Here is a 22,191-nt window from a genome sequence, read left to right as displayed (position 1 = left end):
TATCATTAATTATGTTCAACAGTTTCCTGAGATTGAGGAACAATTGAGAACTTTTCTCATTGGATATGTGGAAAGATACTGGTTGATTCAAGTTGGACCAAGGATTTTAATTGTTTTTGGGTGTGAATATAGGACCAATAATTATTTGGAATCTTTTCACTCGACTTTGTTGACACAAATGTCAAAACACCCTAATATATGGGATTTTATACGTGAGGTTTTCTTTTTAATACTATTTTTCTATAATTTTAATATTATATAGGTTTCATTATATTACGAAGGTGTGTAAATTCTTCCTCTACATAATCAATATCTATCATTTATGTTTAATCATTGGTATATTTTGCTTATTATAGAGAAATTGATATTGATTGAAAATCAATGTTTTGTAGAACTACATCAAGCACGACAAAATTATACGGTACTTTATTTTAAATTTTGTATTTAATAAATATATAATGTAATATTCCCTAGTAATTATTATAAATATTATTTTTTATTTGTTTTTATAGTTAATAAGTAATAACTAATAAGTAATAACATTCCTAGACAAATCATAGAACATAGTTTAATTAATTAATTTAATATTTTAATATAAAGAATGATTCATAAACAAGAAAATAATATTTATATATTATATAAAATTTACAGATTAGAGATACTACTTCGAGGCAAGAAAGGTTTATAAAAACTCAAATTATTCGTCAACATGTACAAACTTTGAATGTTGATGGGGATATAATAATGTTCCTCAGGAGGGTGTCGTACTACACACAATTTTAGGGACTGATACAAAGACAGAAGAGTAACTCTTCTTAAATGTCGTATTCTATCTACGGAAAACCGTAAATCAGTTATCAGAGTGTAATTTGGTTGTAAATAAACAGCATAATATTGAAAAAATAATACAGAATAAATTGTCTAAAAAACAATTGGAAGATTCTTCCCACGTTTGTTGAAAAGTTCAAAACGTTAGAGGTAGATGGCAGTGATGTTATCGTTCGAACCACAAATTAATATCTATCTTAATTCATGATTTTCCCGAATAAAATGCGTATACAAAACATTATTAATTATTCTACTTAATATGTCGCTGTAAAAATGAAATAGAAACGTATTTCCAATTTCCATTAATATTATTAATAATGGATACAACGACACAAGTACAATTAGTTTAAAAAAAGGCGGGTAAGTCGTGGATGTCGCTCTGCTGTACAATAGGTTACAAGTGGGTTACTGTAATGGATGGAATTAAATTTGAATCCAATGATATTATATCATTGTATACGAAAAATGATTCTGAGCGAAGACGTATTATCTGTCTAGAATATATTATAGATTATTAAAAATTTTCAAATCTTAGATTTAAAAAGAACATTTTTTATGAATTTCTAGTTTAAAATAATTTGCGAATTTTCATGATTTTCGTGATTTTTACACATGTTGTCAAAATTCAAACTTTGAATGCTGGTAAAAAAAAATTGTGAGTAAGCATTTCTTTTATTTTTCAACTGCTATTGTAAAAATATGTTAGGAGCTTTGTATTAAATTTTCAAATCTGAGATTTAAAAAGGAAATTTTTTATGAATTTCTATCTAAGATAATTTGAACATTGCCGTAATTTTTACGTATTTAGCCAAAATTTGAACTTTAAATGCTTATAAAAAAAAAATTGTGACTATGTATTTCTTTTATTTTTCAACTGCTATTGTATAACAATATGTTAAGAGCCTTGTATTAAATTTTCAAGCTTTTCTGCCTAACAAATAAATTTTTATCGATATTAATTTTAAAAAAACTAATAATGATCGAAAATTGCAAATATCTATAATAATAGTTCAACTTAAATCGAACATTTTTTTAAATTACATGGTGGATAGAATATACTTATATTAACATTCGGTGAAAATTCCATCTATGGTGAATTGTTTTAATGTTACATCAAAAACCAAAATCGATTTTGTCGAAAAATGAGTGTGCGTAAAATTTCCCGTTTTTCCCTTAATTTTTAGTTTGTTTTTCTCGATTATTTAGAAAAGTATTAAGAATTTTTCACTTTTGACCCCCCAAACTAGATTACCAACTAGATTCACTTTCTGATTGAACGAGGTACTGAAGTCAAAAATCGAAGCACTTTTACTGCCCCAAAACGTGATGACAGACACAAAAAAAAAACAATAAAATAAAAAAAACACACATCATTGTAAAATCAATACATTTATCACTCCGTTCAGAATCTAATACGCCGAAAGAAAGCAGTAAATACAACATAATATCTAAATTGAAATAGGCTGACAACTAATAAAACTCATACATCGCGTTTTATACTAAAATTTAAAAAAACCTACGTTTTTTGAAAAGTAATTTTTATTATGTTGGAAAAATACTACATAACTCCCAATTAACCAATATTTCTTTATAAACAATATTATTAATTTTTTCACCAGGGGCATATACCTATGTATAAGTTTTTTTCTGGGAGCAGGCAACATAAAATTTCCATGAGTGAAGAAGGAATCGCTGATGTCAATTCCTGCAACTTCCATTGTCTGTCCTTGTGCCTTGTTAATTGACAGATCAAAAAAGAAGTTTAATAGGAAATTGGGCACGTTTAAATTCTAAGGGATACTTGTTTGTTATCATTAGTACTCGTATTCATGAGATATATACAATTTGACTACTCGCTGAGCTGATAAATGATTTTAGTAGGTATCACACGGTACCGGTCCAAAAACTGTTTAAGAAATATAATAACATAAAATACCGTTTGGTCGGCTTATAGTGAAATTTATTAGGATTCATAAAAGGCATTATTATCGAAATAAATAAATAAAGCGTTAAATTTTCCGCATCCTCGGGGAATGGCGTTTGATTTGTGGCGTATTTTTTTCACCCAATAATATTCTTTCCACATTGATTGTCGGAAGGCGAAGTTATGCTATCAGACCAACCGATCATATATCTATAACATAATATTATTGTCATCTCGAATTGTTTGATTTTCTTTCCGCTTGTGTACTCAAAAAATACTATGGTATAAAAATACTATATTATTATTATCGATAAATTACTTCTATATATAAACGAATAAACGAACAAGATCACGTCTTTTTTCAAATGTTGGCTCTTTTGCATATACCTTGAAAAAATTATCCAAAGGCTAAATAAAAATTCACCATTATCCAAAAATAAAATTTTCACCCAACAATAAAATTTTTCCGCGTGTCCAAAATTTGCTGCCTTACATTTATCATACTTTTCAGTTCCCTAAACCTCACCTGCGTACTATCAGATTTCATCTTAGGTTATCACAGTTATACCTTGGCGAAGTATTAAAAGCCACCACTCCGCTAATAAACTACTTTGTTATAAAACAATAATTATTACTTATTGAACATAATTTTGATAAACAAATTCTTTTTATCTTATTGTGAATCAAACAAGTACATACAATTAGTTCAATAAAACATTAGAACAAAAAGTGCAATAATATTAAGTAATAGTATTTATTAATCACAATTTATTTCGAATATATTATATTTTACAAACAGGTACATCGAATGTCGTTTCAAAAAAACATTATTTTATAGCATAATATGATGATTTCCTAAACATAACATCTCATTCTGTGAAATTTAAACTGGCTGATGATTTGGAACTTTAGCGGCGTTTTCTACCTTATCGGGTCAAAAAAACAATTTTTTTTCACGAGAAGTTTGTTGTGACGCCTTAGACATAATTTTCTTCGATAGTTTCATCGCGTATTCTCATACCGATCTCATTCCCATAAATAAACAATTTCAGGCCGTTCGATTTCCCATACGTGAACGAGACAGTCATTTTTGAATGATAGTTTTCTTGCATAATTATATATTGGCACAAACATCAGTTCATGGTGGTCATTACAATCCTCGATTTTAGAAAGTGTAAAACTTGAATAACAATGGGCACTTTTTTTAAATGAAATTATAAACTATTAAACTGCATATACAGGGTATATTTATACGTGTCCAATTCAAATTTAATTAGGTAAAGTATCTACTCTGACTTATGATATTTAATTCATGTACCTGCTTTTATTTTATTGTTAATTACAATTAACAATAAAATAAAAGTAGTTACATCAATTAATGTCATACACCGCAGTATAATATCTTACCTAATTAAATTTAATTGTACATGTTATACAGGATGATTTGTGAGGCGTAAAACATTCATTATTAATAAAAACTATTTACTTTTTTTTTTTCAAAATTTTATGAACATGCTGTTCTAAAACTATATAAATTTTCAATATTTTTCACCCTTATATTTATCAGGTAAATCAACTATCAACTTTTTATTTTTAAATGGCAACTTATGTTAAAAATACCATAAATTAATAAGGCTATTATTTTAATGAATTCTCACGTTTAAATTTTCATTTTTCGTTAATCCGTTGACGAGATATTATAGTCTCCAAAAATTGGATGGTTTTGGGGTGGTGTTTGTCCTGGGTAAATATGTTTACTTATTTTGGGGCACAACTCAGCCTTAACTATCGTACTTACTGAATTTATTTGAAAAGTGTATTATTTTTTAGTTTTTTACGCTAGAGTACAAAAATCCCAACTGCGGCCGCGGTACTGACATGGTATACCACATTTATACACAAACACCACCCCAAAACCATCAAACTTTGGGAGACTATAATATCTCGTCAACGGATTTATGAAAAATTTAAATTTAAACGTGGAATTCATTAAAATAATAGCCTTATTAATTTATGATATTTTTAACATAAGTTGCCATTTAAAAATAAAAAGTTGATAGTTGATTTACCTGATAAATATATGGGTGAAAAATATAAAAAATTTATTTAGTTTTAGAACAGCATAGATCTAAAATTTTGAAAAAAAAAAATTCGAAAAAAGTAAATATTTTTATTAATAATGAATGTTTTACGCCTCACAAATCATCCTGTATAACATGTACAATTAAATTTAATTAGGTAAGATATTATATTGCGGTGTATGACATTAATTGATGTAACTACTTTTATTTTATTGTTAATTGTAATTAACAATAAAATAAAAGCAGGTACATGAATTAAATATCATAAGTCAGAGTAGATACTTTATCTAATTAAATTTGAATTGTACACGTATAAATATACAGCTTAATAGTCTATAATATTTTCATTGAACATTTTCTTCTTTATCAAAATAATAATTGAGTATTGAAATGGCAACCTTCTTTTTGGCTGCTTTTTTTGATGGTTCTACAAAATTAAAAATTAAAGGCAATGTTAACTAATTATTATAGAACAATTTTAAATATCAATACTAAAATTCATCCAACCAATATTTGTTGGTGGTAATGATACAATACAAAAATATTACCGTATGCACAAAAATAACGATCATCTATTACACATTCAACCTTGTACTGTGGAGGATAATCTTTGTCCTCTAGAGTTGTAATAATGTTTAAACAAGGGGATAACTCATTTAAAAGAAGCAACGGATGGTTTTTTCTTTTATCATCAAAGTCCTTCAACTTCTAAAATAAAAGAGCTCAAGTTATAATATTTACTATTATATTATATTCCTAACAACAAACAGGCAATTAATATTATGAATCAACATTCATATTCTTAATCTTATATAAAGTTTATTCTTATTTACCTTAGGTATCGACTTTCTTGGTCTGTTGCTCGGTATACTCGTAATTAATTTCATATCGTCTTCAATGTTCTGAAACAGATTACATACCATTTATATGTGCACAGGATTTATTTTTGGGGATGGTTTAGTTTAACCTTAAAGTTAAACTTCAATACTTAGAACAATATAATTCAAATAATTACCTTAATTAGGTAATCAAACATAGGACGATTAGTACGGTTCATAATGGCCTGAAAATATTTACGAAAATATATCATTCATGTAATATTAAATTAGTATAAGTAGTAAAGGAATAATGGAAAGTAACTGGCCATAAGTACTTAGGAAAACATTTTTAAATGTATAAAATATGTAACTATAACTTTATTTATAAGAAAATGATTGACGAATTATTTTTTATTATTTTTTATTATTTTTTCTACGCTTAATTTTTTTTAAAACAATAATTATACATTTTATATTTTAATTTTTTTTCAGTTAAAATAAATTTGTATCTACGGTGTCATCTTCACTGACCTTTTTTTTAAATTCGTTGTTTATCTCTTCACAATTTAATGTACAATTATGTTGGCGAATTTTAAATAATAATAACTGTATGAAAATAAATTTCAAAATAACTAACTAAACACTAACTAAATGAAAGATTGTACACGGTACACAAAGAGTAGGTTTATTTCACCGTTGATAACGACCAAATTAAATTGAAAATACTGTGTCTGTATTGTCAGTTACAGAAATGATGTGAAAGATTACAAATATTTATGATTTTCTTTCGTTGTAATAAAATTATTATTATCGATAATACCCATACAGCAACGTGAAAACCGATTTCATTCAAATTATCGTAAAACCCAAAAACAGCGATAAGAACCTTCCGTCGTACCACGAATATAAAATATCGTGTTAGTTTTTTTAAAATCCTACCTCTTATTCATTTCATGTAGTTTTGATAGCAGTATACTTATATATATATAGAAAGATAACGGTTAAAATATACTTAGTAATATGTATATATATAACGATATTCAATTTAGTTAAACATAATGTAATTTAATTTGTTTATCGAGAACAGTATGGACAATTCAAATATTCGATTGAAAGATATTTAGGTCTATCGATATTAGTTTATATTTAATCTATGTATATTCTGACCATAAATCTAATATATTTTTGTACCAAATTTTTTTCATAGCAATTAATTAAGCCATTTAGAAATACAAATAGGACAAGCAGACAGAAAACCATTTATATATATTATATAGGTTTATAAAATTAGCTTTAGAAGTCATTTAGATATTCAAAATTATTATGTTTATATATAAATTTGTCTAAAATGATATACACAGAAATAATCTAACATTTTTATAAAAATAATAAACTATTATTATTTTATTACAAATCATTGTTTCTCTGCCATAACAGCCATTTAGAAATTACCGTATCTACATTAAATTAATTATTTGAATATAAGAATAATACAACTATACCAACATTAAATCATGTGATGTCCGGCTCTTAAGATAATTTTTTTTTTTTTTTAATTTTCCCACGGCAACTAAGGCCATTGGGAAGGGGATAGTACTGTAGGTTCTTATGGAACTGTAGGTTGGTTTTACACGTGGGTGAGAGTTTTGAAAGAATTTCTATTGGGGTACACGTAGGTTTCTGCCATGTTCCGGAGTGGGGGATGGCGGCAATGCCGGCAATTGTTCTCCGGACACCGTGACTTGCTGAGCCACAGCCGCGTCGGTAGACCACTCGGCCACCTCGTCCCCCAAGATAATTATTAAGAATTTAAATTTTTAGATACTATTCAATAAGTACCTACTATAGAGTATAAACTTTCTATTATAATCTAAAATCAATTGTTACTTCGAATGTTGGAGATGGAGACACTGGTCTTGTAATCTCTTTCACTATGGTCGATTCTGATGGCATAACTATTTCCACGTCGGTTGGCTTGGACGGTTGATCGATTCGAATGCTTGAGTTTGTTAAATCACCAGCTTTTGACAATTTCTTCTTCTTGGTTATGTAATTATATAAAAATCCTACTGCACTTAAAGTGCTAAACGCAAGACCGGCAAAGATAATTCTTCTTGACATTTTTTTTAATGCTATTTTCAAAGTAAACGGATGTATTGGAATGAACAATATTAACTATCAATTGAATCAAATAATAGCTCATTCGTTGTTATGTATTTATTATAATAATATTTGTCTCCAATCAGCGTCGCCCGGACAATAATTTGTTTTTGTTTAAATATGCATACCTATGTAGGCATTTATTATAAATACTATACAGTATATTTTATAATCAATGATAAAAAAAAAACACACATCATGGTAAAATCAATACATTCATCGCTCCGCTCAGAATCTAAAATGACAGAAAACGGGAATGTTTACGCAAAACCAGTTTTCGACCAAATCGATTTTTTTATATGGTTGTAATTCAAAAACTAAATACTGTAAATACTTGAAACTACACCAAATGTTTATATTAATGTTATCTATGTACAATTTAATTTTCAAAAAATGTTTACTTTTTTGAGTTATTTATAGACCACTGAAATTTTCGATTTTTATGAGAATTTTTTTTGAAGTGTCGGTTAAAAAATTTTGGATGACCAAAAAAACTTGAAAATTTAATACAAGGTTCCTTATGAATTGTTCTTATTGTAGCTAAAAAAAATTAAAAATCGTTCACGATTTTTTTTTATTATCATTTGAAGTTCAAATTTTCTGTCGAAACCCCGAAAATTTTCAAGTAATTTTGAGGTTGAAAAATCAGAAAAAATTTTGTGTATATAACTAAGGATTAAAAATACAACACTATGTTTTCCATACGTTTTCCTTCAAGTAGCTATAGAGAAAACTCAAAGCATCACTATACGAAAAATTTTAGGTGCCTTTGAATTTTAAATTTTTACGAAATAGCGTAACGATAACAATTTATCCTCAAACGATTTTAAACATTTGTTATAATTCAAAAAGTATAAGTCGTAGATACTTGAAAATTTTATCAGTTATTTAGATTGGCATTTTCTTAATATGATTTAATTTTCAAAATATTTTGACTTTTTTGAGATATTTATAGACAACTGAAATTTTCAATTTATCTGATAATTTTTTTTTAAAGTGTCGATAAAATTTTTTTGGCCCAATCAAAATACTTGAAAATTTAATACAAAGTTTCTCATAAGTTATTCTTATAGTGATTAAAAAATTATAAGAATACATAGACATAATTTTTTTTTATTAGCATTTGAAGTTCAAATATTGACTTAACTGTAAATTGCAAGTCAATGAGTTTAAAGTTTAAAGTTCTATAAAATATAAATATTATACTATATATAATGGGTATTATACATAGGTACTGTTTGTACGATGACTATTTAGTCCTTTATTAGGTATATAGGTATTTCAATTGGGCAACTTTAAACACTAGGTATATGAAGTTCGTTTTTTTGTTTGCGTCGCTTTTTATAGCCTGTGAGAATTTAAAGAAACAATTGATACTGATAATGTCTATATACCTACGCGTTAAGAAAACATTCGCATTATATGTTACTTTATAATACAATTATTTAACACATGCAATTTTTGTTTATAGCAGTTCCAATTTAGTGTAGTAGCCTTTAATAAAACAGTAATTTGGCCTATTATAACGAACTTAAAGTAAAAACTAAGAATGTCTAAGATATTTTTAAATTTATTGTATATTTTACAAAATAATAGCTAGTGCTTGAAAATTGTATGAATATTGTAAACCATGTGAAAACACATATTCTAACTTTTAAGATTGATCATTAGTAAATTAAATCTATTATAATTTATGATATTGAAGGTTACCACACAAAATTTAAACTGCTGATCACAAATTTGCTACGTCGTATATAGGTACGTTTGAAAGACACGCAGGTGTAGCGTGTTCTTATAATGGTGAAATCATTTTTACACTACATAGACATATCTATTTATTTATATGTATACATAATCCAAATGTAGTAATAATAATGATAATATAAGTATAAATTAGCATTATGAAACTAAAACTAAACAATGTATACATCTATATAACGACTAAAACCTATCTAAGTGTTAAGAAATGTTTTTTATTGGTAGGTACCTGCATAGATTGAATAGCGAAATTTAGGATATACAGGTAGGTTTAAGTATTACAGTTAAAAATTTAGTAATCAATGAATCAACAACTCTTTCTACTAATGAATATAGTTGACAAATTCTCTTCCATTGTCTGAATATAGAAGAACCGGAGCACCAGAAGTTAGAAAAATTTCAAATACATGGCAATTTCTTCTGCACAATTGATCTGCAAGAGACTGAACTGAACAAACTTTGTCAGTTGATCCTGATCGTTAAGTTTAAACTGTGAATTAGGTTGTGATCAAATTCAAATCGATTAGAATTATTCATGTATTCCAATTAAAACTAGTTTTGACTGACTTATTTAAACCTGCGGTTCATTCTAGTTTTAACAAGGTAGTCAAAACCAGGATTGACTAAAAGGGATTTCAGAAACTAGTTTTGATGGATTTCGGGTTTTAATTGTACATTTTGATAAAAAATTGTTGAAAGAAAATTTTACAAGAATAATTTTATTATAACAACTATACATTATAGTAGTGTATACATTCCGGTAGCCAGGCTATAGGTTCATTAGATTTCGAGTGTGTTTTCTTTTTGTTTCTGGAAACTCTTTTACTTTAGATAGTAGAAAAATGTTCTATTCATCATTATATGTTTCTGATTGAAATTGGATCTGCAGGTTGGTACTTTAAGGTGGTCAAAATCGAAAGTTCTCAGTACTTTTTAAAATTAATGGATAACTACTACATTTTGTTAATATAGTGTAAAGTTACAACTAAAATAATTTTTGGGTATAGCCAAGCTAAGTTTATCCAAAAGTTATACGGTTTTTGCTTAAATTGTCATTGATTTATTATTATTTTGTTTTTCTATAATATACAAAATAATTCGTTCGATCTAAAAGCTTAAAAATTCAATACATACGTCTCTCATAAATTAATATCATAACTATTTAAAAACCATATAGATGTAATATAGTCATGATTTTTTTTAAGCAATTTGTTATTTTATTTACAAGTTCAAATTTTGATTAAATTCGTTAAAATCGCGCAAATTATTGTTAAGTATAAAATTTACAAAATGTTCAATTTTTATAGCATTTAGGCTTAAAAATTTATTTCAAGGTATCTTATGATTCATATTGTAACCAAAAAATCACTGATAATTATAGAATTGTTAATAGGTAAGTTTTTAGTATTTACTATTTAACTACCTATTATAACCAAAAAGCAATACTATAAAATATCCTAGGCTGACACACCGATTCCTCTTGGAATCGTTTTTCATAGATATACAATGGTATATAATTTAATCCAAATTTAACACATTTATACACATCTATTACAGTGGCCCATTCCATATCTACCGTACGTCAGAGTGCATGGTATCAGCGCTTGCTAACCTTATTTATTGTTTCGACTATTCCAGAAGTACTTCAAAGTATAAGCTATGTTCACTTTGCTAGTTTGCTATTAACATTTCCCTATAGTAGTTGGTTAAAGGTCGGAGGAATTTTTCTGTTATAAAAAAAATCACACATAATATTATACACCTAACTCGGAATCTAAAAAATTAATGTTATAATATTATATTGAAGCTCGGAATGAGAATAAAATAATCAATCTTTCGAAATTATTTATGCAATAATAACTTATTCGTATGTACCTAGGTAGGTATACATCAAAGTGTATGACATTATATATTATCCCTTTTCTCCATAAAAAAATAAAACAGGAACTTTGTTGAACGCCCTTGAAAATAATTGACCAATGGCAGATTCAACTCTCTCAAACGCACAAATAATATTGAAAAATGTTTGTTGGCATTGCAGTGTAGCGGCCATGCGTCTACATGCAGGTTACCAACAATAATAAATAATAATATAATATAAAGATGCGTATATTTTAATTCTGAAAACTTCCGAGTTCCAACATACACTTGTGCAACATAATAAAATAGTACGATGCCTCGATGAAGTCATGTCAAGCATCAGGACAAAATACTAAAATGTGTCATAATAATAATACACAGATAAAGACATTATATTTAGGCGCAGAATAACAGTTTGAAAAAAGCGGTATTTACTCAATTAATTAATACATATTTTCTATGTCGTAAAATCAATAAAACATATTACTTATAATAAAGTTTGAGACTTAATATGTAATATAAGCTACGACACAATAGGCCTAGTCGGAATGTATATAAAAATTTACTATGAAATGAATGTCATAGAGTACCTATATTAAATTATATTTATATAAAAATGATCGAGTTATTAATAATAAATAAAAATATTCAATATTAAGGGTGAAACAATTATCATTACAGTGATTTGATTTATTTGGGATAGGATGACCATCCAAAAAATGAGTGTCTAATGATATTATTATATGTTTAGGTTACGATTAAAAGCAGATTATGTAGTTATTAAAATGTTGTTCGTTGAAATGGAGAAGGACTAGATTTAATGCTTTCCTCCTCGTCATCATTGCTAGAATCGTCAGAACTTTCTTCTGACCCGTAGATGTCGTCGGATTCGTTGAGCTCGAATGTTTCGTCTTTCGAGACATCTTCCTCGTTTAATTCTTGAGAGTCCAACAGGTCGGATTGTAGAGATGAGTCCTGGACCTCGTCGGATTGTTGAGAGTCCTGGACCTCGTCAGATTGCTGAGAGTCCTGGACCTCGTCGGATTGTTGAGAACTCTGGACCTCGTTGGATTGTTGAAAGCTCTGGTCCTCATTGGATTGTTGTGACTGTTGAACATCATTGGACTGTTGAGAGTTCTGGACCTCATTGGACTCTGGATAGTCACTGACCTCGTTTGATAGATCCGGGAATACACGGACACCTACTTTTAAGTCTACAGAAACTCTACTATCATCACCTTCTATCTCTTTCTTCAACCTACGTTCCACTTTGGGGTCGTAAGATCTGCGTTTTCGATACAATCTATGTGACAACATGGGATCATGCACCGCCATCAATAGTTCTTGTACCATTTCGTTCGAGATCAACTTGGAATCGTAAGGTTTGAAATCCACAACATTCTGCCTGTAAAACATAAACATCGTAAATATTTAAGATAGGCATTAACTAGTTTAAAAGTTCAAGTTGAATTCGTTTTTCAAGCTTTAACTTAATTTTCTAATTAGCTTAAGAAGTTAACTAGTTTAGTTTGACATTAGACTTGACTCTTTTCCATTGATTTAATAACAATCCGTCGATTTAAAATTTAAAACGTTTGGTTTTAATGGTTTTATAGTTTAAAAATTAATAATAATTACATTATCATGGTTTTTAATAAAATAAAATATAATCTAATACCTACTATAGTAATACTAATACAGTATTATAATTTAACGTTTCTCAAACGTTTTCCCTCATGGTACACTAGCTCTAACACATATTTAGCCGTGAAACACTTGACACTGTCATATATTATAATACGTTTAATAAATATACATTTTTGTAATACTAGAAAATTAGGCTTTTATCATTTTAATCAAAATAGTTGTATATCAGTAAATTACTATAGCAATACGAAAATATGAAATGTATATTGATGTAGAAAAACAGATGTATTCCATTACGATTATGATACGATTAAGTAATATATATTATGTTTATATAAGGTATAAAAATTTAGTCCTAGTGAGAAATTTGGGTTTGATTTCCATTCTTTTAAGTTTCATGTGTAGTCAAATGGTTGACAAGCACACCCTCATGCCAGACTGCCAGAGTATGATAATTGTTAAAAATACTTTAACTTATAATCGAAATTATACGTAATTATATTAATAATCATGATATTTCGCGACAATACCTATTGAGGCTCCACGACACAGCGGTTGGGAGACGCTGCAGGCTATAATTTCTGTTGTATTTCTTGAGAAAATAATATTTTACAATATAATGTTAGATATGCATAAATTAATATTCTTTGTGTGATCAGTTTAGCTAAATATTAATTAAAAACGTAAATTAACTTTTTTTAACTGAATTAAGTAAGTTAATATTTTTGTTCATATTAAATATTTAAACTTAGCAAGTCAAATTTAATATATGTCAACTATTTACTTTTAAAGTTTTGAATTAATGACCTTGTGTTTACATAACTCAGCTAACCCAAGTTAATTATCATAATCAACTTTGTTGTTTTGGGCAACTAGTCTATTCTAATAATACTATAACGTAGTGGTTCCCAAACTATGCGCCACGCGGTTATATTTACAGGTGCGCTGCGTTGCCGAAAATTTTTCTATCCATCGCAATAATCTAATATGTACAAATAATGAAATAAATATATTATATATATAAAATAAATAATAATACTAAAATACCTAAATATTAATATAACTTATGTCTTACGACTTATGTGTAGTTATAATTAAATAAATATTTTCATAATATATTACAAATTGTTCTGGTTTTATTATTTTTTAGGGACTGGCACCGTGTAAACTCTTATTTAAAAAAAATAAAGGCGCAACATGCCATAAAAGTTTGTGAACCACCCGACCACCGTTGTAATAACGGTATACATACAAACATAAAAGATTTTGACAAATATTAAAATATATATATACACAGGTAATAGGTACAACAAATTTATGCAACATTTAAACATGTAAAATAAATATTTTATTCAAATTATTGGGACAATTGGATAGATATACTATTTGTATGGGGTGAGCAGGTAGGTAGTTAAAGTTTTGATAAAATAGTTGGATGCCACTATTAAAATAGCTAGCCAAATCAACTCTGCACTTAAACATGGCTCCCTGTAAGTTATTATGTACAAAGTTGAAAAAGATCGATGGAAAAATAAACCAATTTCACTCACCTGAAGAGGTATTTGAGTTGTTCGATACCTTGTTTCTCTATGATCGGATTCTCGGACGTACCCAAAACCGATTTCAGATCTGAAGCAGCCCTTGACACTGATGGCGACGCGAGGCATACGACCGTGATGCACGATGCAAAGACCTTTAAAAGAAAAAAAAACGAAAAAATAAAACTTACATACCAAAATTGATATAGTTACGAAAATATCCAAAGATAAAGGAGGAACTAGAAGTGTTGAGTGCCCTTAAATTAATGCACATGCAGTATTGCCTTAAAAATATTTAACTAAAACAACGGTTTTTATTTTTATGTTGCAAAATAAAAACATATTTTTGAAACTTGGCTGCCAAGGTTTTTTTTTGAAAACTTACTTGAATTGCCTGCCATAAGACTCCATAAAAACACTAACCAAAACTTCACTTGTGCCTGCCATGAGATTTCATATGGAATCTCGAGCAGTCTTTTTTTATTGATTGAGTTCTCTTAGAGAATATGTAATTCAATTATACAGTGTGTCTATTACACGCCTATTTTTATAGCACACGAAAAATATTTATTTTTTTAAGTTATAACAAACTGAACATTAAACTTAAAAGTTTATTATACATGTAGTAAATTGATTAGTTATATTATATCAACTAATTTGAAATTCCTAAAGAGCACTGAGCAGGTAAACTGATGTAAAATGTTTGTTATAATTGTATAAATAATAATTAATTTTAGTTTTCAAATTGTATAATACCAATTTGAAACATATCTACAAAATATTATTGCAATTGTTGAAGTATAATAGTTATACTGAATCAGTATAACTGAAAGTTCTAAAAATAAAATAAAAAATCTACAAAATATTGTTCTATTGCTTCATTAAAATTATCTTAAAACAATTGATATTATTTTAAAATTAATTGTGTACTATTAAATTTATAAATATATATATTAATTGGTTTTGATATAGGAAACTTATAATTTTAAGATTTCCTTTAGTATCTCTGTTTAAGGGATATTTTAATAACGACCAAAAAATTAATTTACAGTGCTATAATATGAGACTTTATCTGGGATCACATATGTTTTAAAAATCCAAAAACCAATAAAAAATCTTCAATTATGTGTCACTAGCGAATATGTAAAATTTTGAAGTCAAAAAATAAAAAAGTACCCAATTATTTTTTGGAAGTTTTTCGAAAAAATTAGAGACAAGAAGTTGAAGTTCAGTGAGATCTCAAAAAAGAATCTCATGTCAGTCAAGTTGTTTTAAAGACGTGTTTATTTAAAAACATATAATAATTGAATTATTATTCTTGTCACAAACTATTAAGCCGTGAACATATATCATACCTACAGAATATGTTGTATTCTTTTCTTTTTAACATTTTTTTTTGTGTGCTTAGTTCGTATTATGTCCTCTAAAAAAAATATGATTTGTTCCCAGCCCACAAAGTATGCAAATGCTTCTACCCCTTGAGCATACCCTTTTAGCCTTTGAGCTAGATCATTGGAATAAAACTCACTTTGAACGCAGTCGTTTTCATTTTGAACTCCACAAATCCAGCGATGGCAGTAATTTCTGCAGCAACTTAGTATTCGATTACAATATTGTAAATTGTAATACGACACTATATAATATACTGTTCGGGCGAATTACAGCCGCCGTCTGATGCGTACGGAATTTGTATTGTATGTCCACCACATATTATAATCGTGAGTGTCGCTCGCGTTAAATTAATAATAATTATTATAATGATAATTATGCAATTTACAATTATTTTTACTCTATAATATTATATATCTGTATCATATTATACTCGGTAATTATTTGATTATTATAATTTATAATTGTAACAGATTTGAACGATTCTAAGAAAACTCAATACATCACGTACATATACTACATAATATTATACGTATTATTATTATTATTATTATTTTATTTTATTTATTTAAGCCTCAACAACTAAGGTTATTGGCTAACATATTATTATTATTGTAGTCTGTGTGACTTGTGACATTTCAATATTATTTTAATTTATTCATTAAGTAATCATCGTCAATTTATTCATTGAAGAATATCTGCAATCTTTTCCAAATTGCCTGCGATTACTCTGCTAAAGTGTGTTTTAGTAAATCTAGTCATTTGAACTTTTTGTTTCTTAGCGTTTGGTCAAAGAAATGATCGGTTATCTTTTACTTTTTAATCGTTTTGTATTCTACAATGGCTACATCAACACTCCGTATATTGTTTTATTAGATCATATATCCAGTTTAAGTCCTTTTTCACATTATCACAGGATACAGATCTCCCTAGATTTTCTATGTCCTGCTATCTCATAATTTTAATTCTACAAGAAACTCACCCCTGCCTCAATGAGCTATATGTCCCGATGCCTATGCTATACCCAACAGGGGTTTGAGAGTGGGGCACTCACAGAATTTTATTAATTTTAAGTGCATATATTAATACCTTGTACTAGATTGAATCGCGGAAAAAAAGTATCGGTAAAAAGTCACACACTAAGAAAAAAAAGTCGCGACGTAAAACATCTCACCTTTAATAATATAGACTTAATTAAGTCACAATATAAGAAAGAGGTGCGATTAGTATACAGGGTGGTTCTTTGTAGTGGGTACACTAATTATCTCGAAAAGTATTTACTTTCTTCAAAATATTTTTTTACATGGTTTCAAGTTGTTAAAAACCCAACGTTTTTATTAAAAAATTATATTTTTAAATATTTTTTATCCTTATCATTTTTTAAGTTTTTTACTTTTTTGAATGACAACATAGAGTTTTAGTTTCATATTCCAAAGCAGAATATTTTTCTAAGTATTTTGATTCATAAAAATCGAATTTAGGACGAGTAGTTTATGAGTTATATGTATTTAAAGTTTAGATAAGCAGAGTAGTGGACAAACATTTAGCGGGGTAACCCCGTACCACTCCACTCTGTCAATCTAAACTTTAAATACTTATAACTCAAAAATTACTATCCCTAAATTCAATTTTTATGAATCAAAATACTTAGAAAAAATTTCTGGTCTGGAATATGAAATTAAAACTCTATGTTGTCATTCAAAAAAGTAAAAAACTTAAAAAATGATATGGATAAAAAATATTTAAAAATATAATTCTTTAATAAAAACGTTAGGTTTTTTTATCAACTTGAAACCATGTAAAAAATATTTTGTAAAAAGTAAATACTTTTCGAGATAATTAGTGTACCCACTAGAAAGAATCACCCTGTATTGTGTAGGTACCTATTGTATTATTATAATAATTTTATATTTATTATGTATTATTGACTATTGTATATGTTATTTCATTATAACATTATATAATTATTATTATAACATTTTATCATTATATCAATTATATCGATACAATTATATCAGTATGTGTTCGACTGCCAATCATTAAGTACAAAAATAAAAGGTATCAATTAAAATCAAGTCTATATTATTAAAGGTGGGACGTTTTACGTCGGGACTTTTTATTCCACCTACCACTAGATTATAGTATAAATTAGGAAATTAAAATATTTTATTGAGAAATATTGTTATCATAGTTGTTTTAATGGTATAATTTTTCATATAAAAATACTGCATTGCATACAAAATGTTAATCGTTCTATACGTCATGCAAACCATAACGCATTTCTCTATCTCCGATAATTATCAGATATTAGTTAAATTTTCAAAAACAATGATCAATTATCTAAATAATTTATACTAAAATGAGAAAAATGTAGGTATTTATTTAAATAAAAAATATAAAAATGTTTCGACACAAAATACTCCTTAGTGGTATAAAAAATACCAAGAATTTGAAATTATGGTATTTAAGAGTATTTAATATTGGTTACAGAAGAAATAATTCGGAAAAAATCAGTATTTTTTATTTTACGTAATGGTTATCATTTGTTACTCGGGTGGATGAGGTATGCAAAGTATGCATCGAATCATCGCGTATATTATGTTGAATAAATTAATCGCATTTAATTTTTTTGGATTTTGACCACGTTTGATTTATATATCAAGTGTTATAATATTATCCAGTCCACCACTAGCAAATTGTCCATGTTGGTCGAATTAGTTCACAAACCTATGCTCGTACACCAAAGCAAATTTCCTATACCTGAGGTACGCAAAAACCTATAGATACACACAAATAACCTATATTTTGTGTTTCTTACATTTTTTCACTGGCGAAATCGGGTAACACAACTAACATTGGATGTTAGTTTATCCAAAGTTTGTAGCCTTAAAAAACAAATGGATGGTTTTTAATAAGTCATATCAACTTTTAAAGTTTGAACTTTGACAATAAAATTGATAGTCAGAATGAACGTATTTTTGAAAATGCTTAAAAGTTTTTAAACATTCAATTTATTTTCTTTATGCGTACGACTATTTTCAAAATATTTACTTTATTTACTAATATATGTATTATACGAACTTAATAAAAAAAAAGCGGGAAAGTGGATATCGCTCTGCTGTACAGTAAGTTACAAGTGGGTTACTGTAATGGATGGAATTAAATTTGAATCCAATGATATCATTGTATACGAAAAACGATTCTGAGCGAAGATGGTTTATCTGTCTAGGATATATTGTAGATTATTAAAAATTTTCAAATCATAGAGTTAAAATAAATTTTTTTATGAATTTCTAGCTTAAAATAATTTGCGAATTTTTGTGATTTTTACGTATTTTGTCAAAATTCAAACTTTGAATGCTTATAAAAAAAAATTGTAACTATGTATTTTAAATATTTTTCAACTGCTATTGTTACAATGTGTTAGAAGCCTAGTATTAAATTTTCAAGCTTTTCTACCAAATAAATACATTTTTATCAATATTAATTTTGAAAAAACTAATAATGATTGAAAATTGCAAATACCTATGAATAGTTCAACTTAAGTCAAAAATTTTTAAAAATTGCATGGTGGATAAAATATACTTATATAAACATTCGGTGAAAATTTCATGTATCTGTGGTGATTTGTTTTAAAGTTACATCAAAAACCAAAATCGATTTTGTCGAAAACTGATTGTGCGTAAAATTTCCCGTTTTCCCCTTAATTTTTAGTTTGTTTTTCTCAATTATTTAGAAAAGTATTAAGAATTTTTTACTTTTAACCCCCCCCCCCCCCAAAGTAAGTCACAAAATAACAATTTAACAAACTTTGCTTCGTATGAAAGATGTTACAAAATATATCGAATTAGAATTTCATGTGAAAAATGTCAATTTATTTTCATAATATAAAAGCTACACTCATTCGGCATTCGTAACTAATTTATTACTAAATAGATACTACCTATAGTATAGAATGTAGACAATTGTCTGTACACAATTTCCACAATACCGGATGAAATATGAATAATTTAACACCAGTGTTATGACACGTTTACTAATAATAATATAATAATACACGGTAAGTTAATTTTTATAAAACAAAAACCGAATAAATAACATAACAAAAACGCGTTGGTTAAGGGCATACATTCATTACGCACAACTATCTATCATGACAAAATAATAAGAGCCACCCATATGAAACGTGCGGAGTGGCCTACACAGTACACAGTAAAACATATAACCGCAGAATATCAAGATTACGAATACGCAAGAAAAAACAATACAGTGAAACCTCTAAATACCGGACCCTTTCGGTCGACGTAATTTTTTCCGATACTTAGATGTCTGCTATTTACTATTCAGAGGTGGGGAGGGGTAAATTCTCGAAAATAACTACCTAGGAGAAGTTAATAATTACATATTTACAACATTTATTATTTATACCTACAAGATTTATAATCAATGATATTTCTATTATTTCAATGCAAATAGTATTATTATTTACAATTATATGAAAAAATCAGTTAGGTACTTTAGCTTGTTAAGACCTTGATGCATAGTGATTTCGTGTATTGAGGTATTAATTTCTAATGCAATTGCGTTGGTGATAATACATTCCTATGTAATGGAATCACAAACACAATTAAAATACCAGTATTAGGTATGCTTCGAAGAACATAAGCTAGAAAAATGTTTTCATCGACACGATAATGGACAGATATAAGCTTAAAACTATAATATGGATGATAGGTAGATATTTAAAAAGGCATTCCACGATTATTTTATATATACAATAAAAATTATCAAAATCAAAATCAAAATGAAACTGCCATAAAAGTGTCCATTTTTTATATTGTCCGGTATTTAGGGGCTTTCTTGTATAAGCAGTGAAAATGTCCCCGTTATCGAAAAAATGTCTACTATCTAGAGGTGTCCGTTCAGGGAGATTTCACAATAGATCGGAGAAACATTAGGACCAGACCCATATAACTTAATTTAAGCCATGCAATAATATTACAATGTAATCACAACTCTAAGTGTAAATGTCAAACTATATAATGGTCCGTGTGGCCTATGTTTTATGTAAAAAAATTTAAAATACACAATAAAAAAACGCATTCGATTCGTGTAAATATATAATATACGTTGACGACAGTATATTATTGCTTGCAGGTATATTATTATTTTACTGTTAGGCTCGTCATGTCTTCAAAAATATCACCTTTGGTTGGTGGTCAGAATTATTGGACCACAGCAATAGTTTCGCGTATTCCATTAGGCCATTTAAAAAAAGGAATATAATTAGCGGAGAGCTGTTTGTGACAAAATAAGTGTTCACTGGTGACATCACCGGACAAAACGTTCGGCGTGACGTCGACGGGAGTCATACAGCGGTCGCGCGGCCGGCCACGCGACAATACACACGCGGCCGCTAGATGACCTACACGTGACAAAGCACTATTATACATTATTGTCGAAGTGAATTACCACGGTGGCCGAGCGTACTTGACTGTTTTTTTATTTTTTCTGTGATTTAGGGCCGCTTTCACCAAATACTTTAAACGTCGATTACGCTTAATCGACTGATAACAGTTATTTAACCGGCCAAATTCGGCCGATTAAACCCCGGTTTACCTTAATCGTAGTTTAAAGTAGTGGTGAAACCGGCCCTTAGCAATATTATAATATATTTAGTAGCTTAAATTCAAAATCACTCATCGTGATAAATTGTTAAAATAAAGGCCGGAGTATAGAAGTATTGACAACATAGTTCTTTTTCCGGTCCTCGATAGTTCCGTACCATATGGAAAAAAAATTGTTAAAATAAAATCGTAAAATGTCATGCACGATCGTTTAATGCGTATACATATTTTTAAATATATTTACGTATGTTAAATTGTTAAATGTTTTATAAGCTGATTAGGTACTTTATTGGAAGAGTATAACGTATAACTTAGTACTTTCAATAGTTTCATTGTAATTGTTTGACACATAATAATTCTTAAATTAAGTCAAAGGTCAAAAAGTGATTAATAATGATTATAATAGCTTTATTTATTTTAATTGGTCTATTTATTAAACCGATTTTTTTTTGGTACCTAGCACCTAAGTATATTGTTTATAAAAATGTATGATTATAGGTACTCACTAAATTCTACATATTAATCATTATTATTGTTATACAAATAATGTGTGATAATATA

The 22,191-nt window shown here is 27.8% G+C and overlaps 2 protein-coding genes across 2 annotated transcripts; both read right to left on the bottom strand.

The window, feature by feature from the left end:
* Positions 1 to 3,490: 3,490 nt before the first annotated feature.
* LOC149056228 (uncharacterized) lies at positions 3,491 to 7,795 on the bottom strand. The gene is made up of 5 exons (XM_089226374.1): positions 7,539 to 7,795; positions 5,849 to 5,896; positions 5,667 to 5,735; positions 5,382 to 5,541; positions 3,491 to 5,260 (listed from the first exon to the last, which is right to left on the bottom strand). The coding sequence occupies exons 1-5, from the start codon at positions 7,770 to 7,772 to the stop codon at positions 5,178 to 5,180; spliced, it is 594 nt and encodes a 197-aa protein (XP_089082500.1). The 5' UTR covers positions 7,773 to 7,795; the 3' UTR covers positions 3,491 to 5,177.
* Positions 7,796 to 11,662: 3,867 nt separating this feature from the next.
* Positions 11,663 to 16,305, bottom strand: LOC107161332 (uncharacterized). The gene is made up of 3 exons (XM_015507694.2): positions 16,143 to 16,305; positions 14,627 to 14,769; positions 11,663 to 12,834 (listed from the first exon to the last, which is right to left on the bottom strand). Exons 1-3 carry the CDS (start codon positions 16,161 to 16,163, stop codon positions 12,210 to 12,212), a joined length of 789 nt encoding a protein of 262 aa, XP_015363180.1. The 5' UTR covers positions 16,164 to 16,305; the 3' UTR covers positions 11,663 to 12,209.
* Between the last annotated feature and the right edge of the window lie 5,886 nt (positions 16,306 to 22,191).

Source organism: Diuraphis noxia, unplaced genomic scaffold (genome assembly GCF_037042655.1).
Source record: "Diuraphis noxia isolate RWA-SAM2 unplaced genomic scaffold, SU_Dnox_SAM2 contig0004, whole genome shotgun sequence".
Taxonomy (NCBI): Eukaryota; Metazoa; Arthropoda; class Insecta; order Hemiptera; family Aphididae; genus Diuraphis; species Diuraphis noxia.
The sequence above is the reverse complement of the archived record's forward strand: the minus strand, read 5'-3'. Positions and strand labels throughout refer to the sequence as shown.

Bases quoted from the DNA above. Each gene is read 5' to 3' on its own strand.
- LOC149056228 (XM_089226374.1), bottom strand. From the start codon at position 7,772: ATGTCAAGAAGAATTATCTTTGCCGGTCTTGCGTTTAGCACTTTAAGT. The intron at 5,736-5,848 runs GTAATTATTTGA...AATCTGTTTCAG, and splicing joins TGTTTGATTACCTAATTAAG to AACATTGAAGACGATATGAA. The intron at 5,542-5,666 runs GTAAATAAGAAT...CTTTTATTTTAG, and splicing joins CAAGAAAGTCGATACCTAAG to AAGTTGAAGGACTTTGATGA.
- LOC107161332 (XM_015507694.2), bottom strand. From the start codon at position 16,163: ATGAAAACGACTGCGTTCAAA. The intron at 14,770-16,142 runs GTGAGTTTTATT...TTTCTTTTAAAG, and splicing joins TGAAAACGACTGCGTTCAAA to GTCTTTGCATCGTGCATCAC. The intron at 12,835-14,626 runs GTGAGTGAAATT...TATGTTTTACAG, and splicing joins CAACTCAAATACCTCTTCAG to GCAGAATGTTGTGGATTTCA.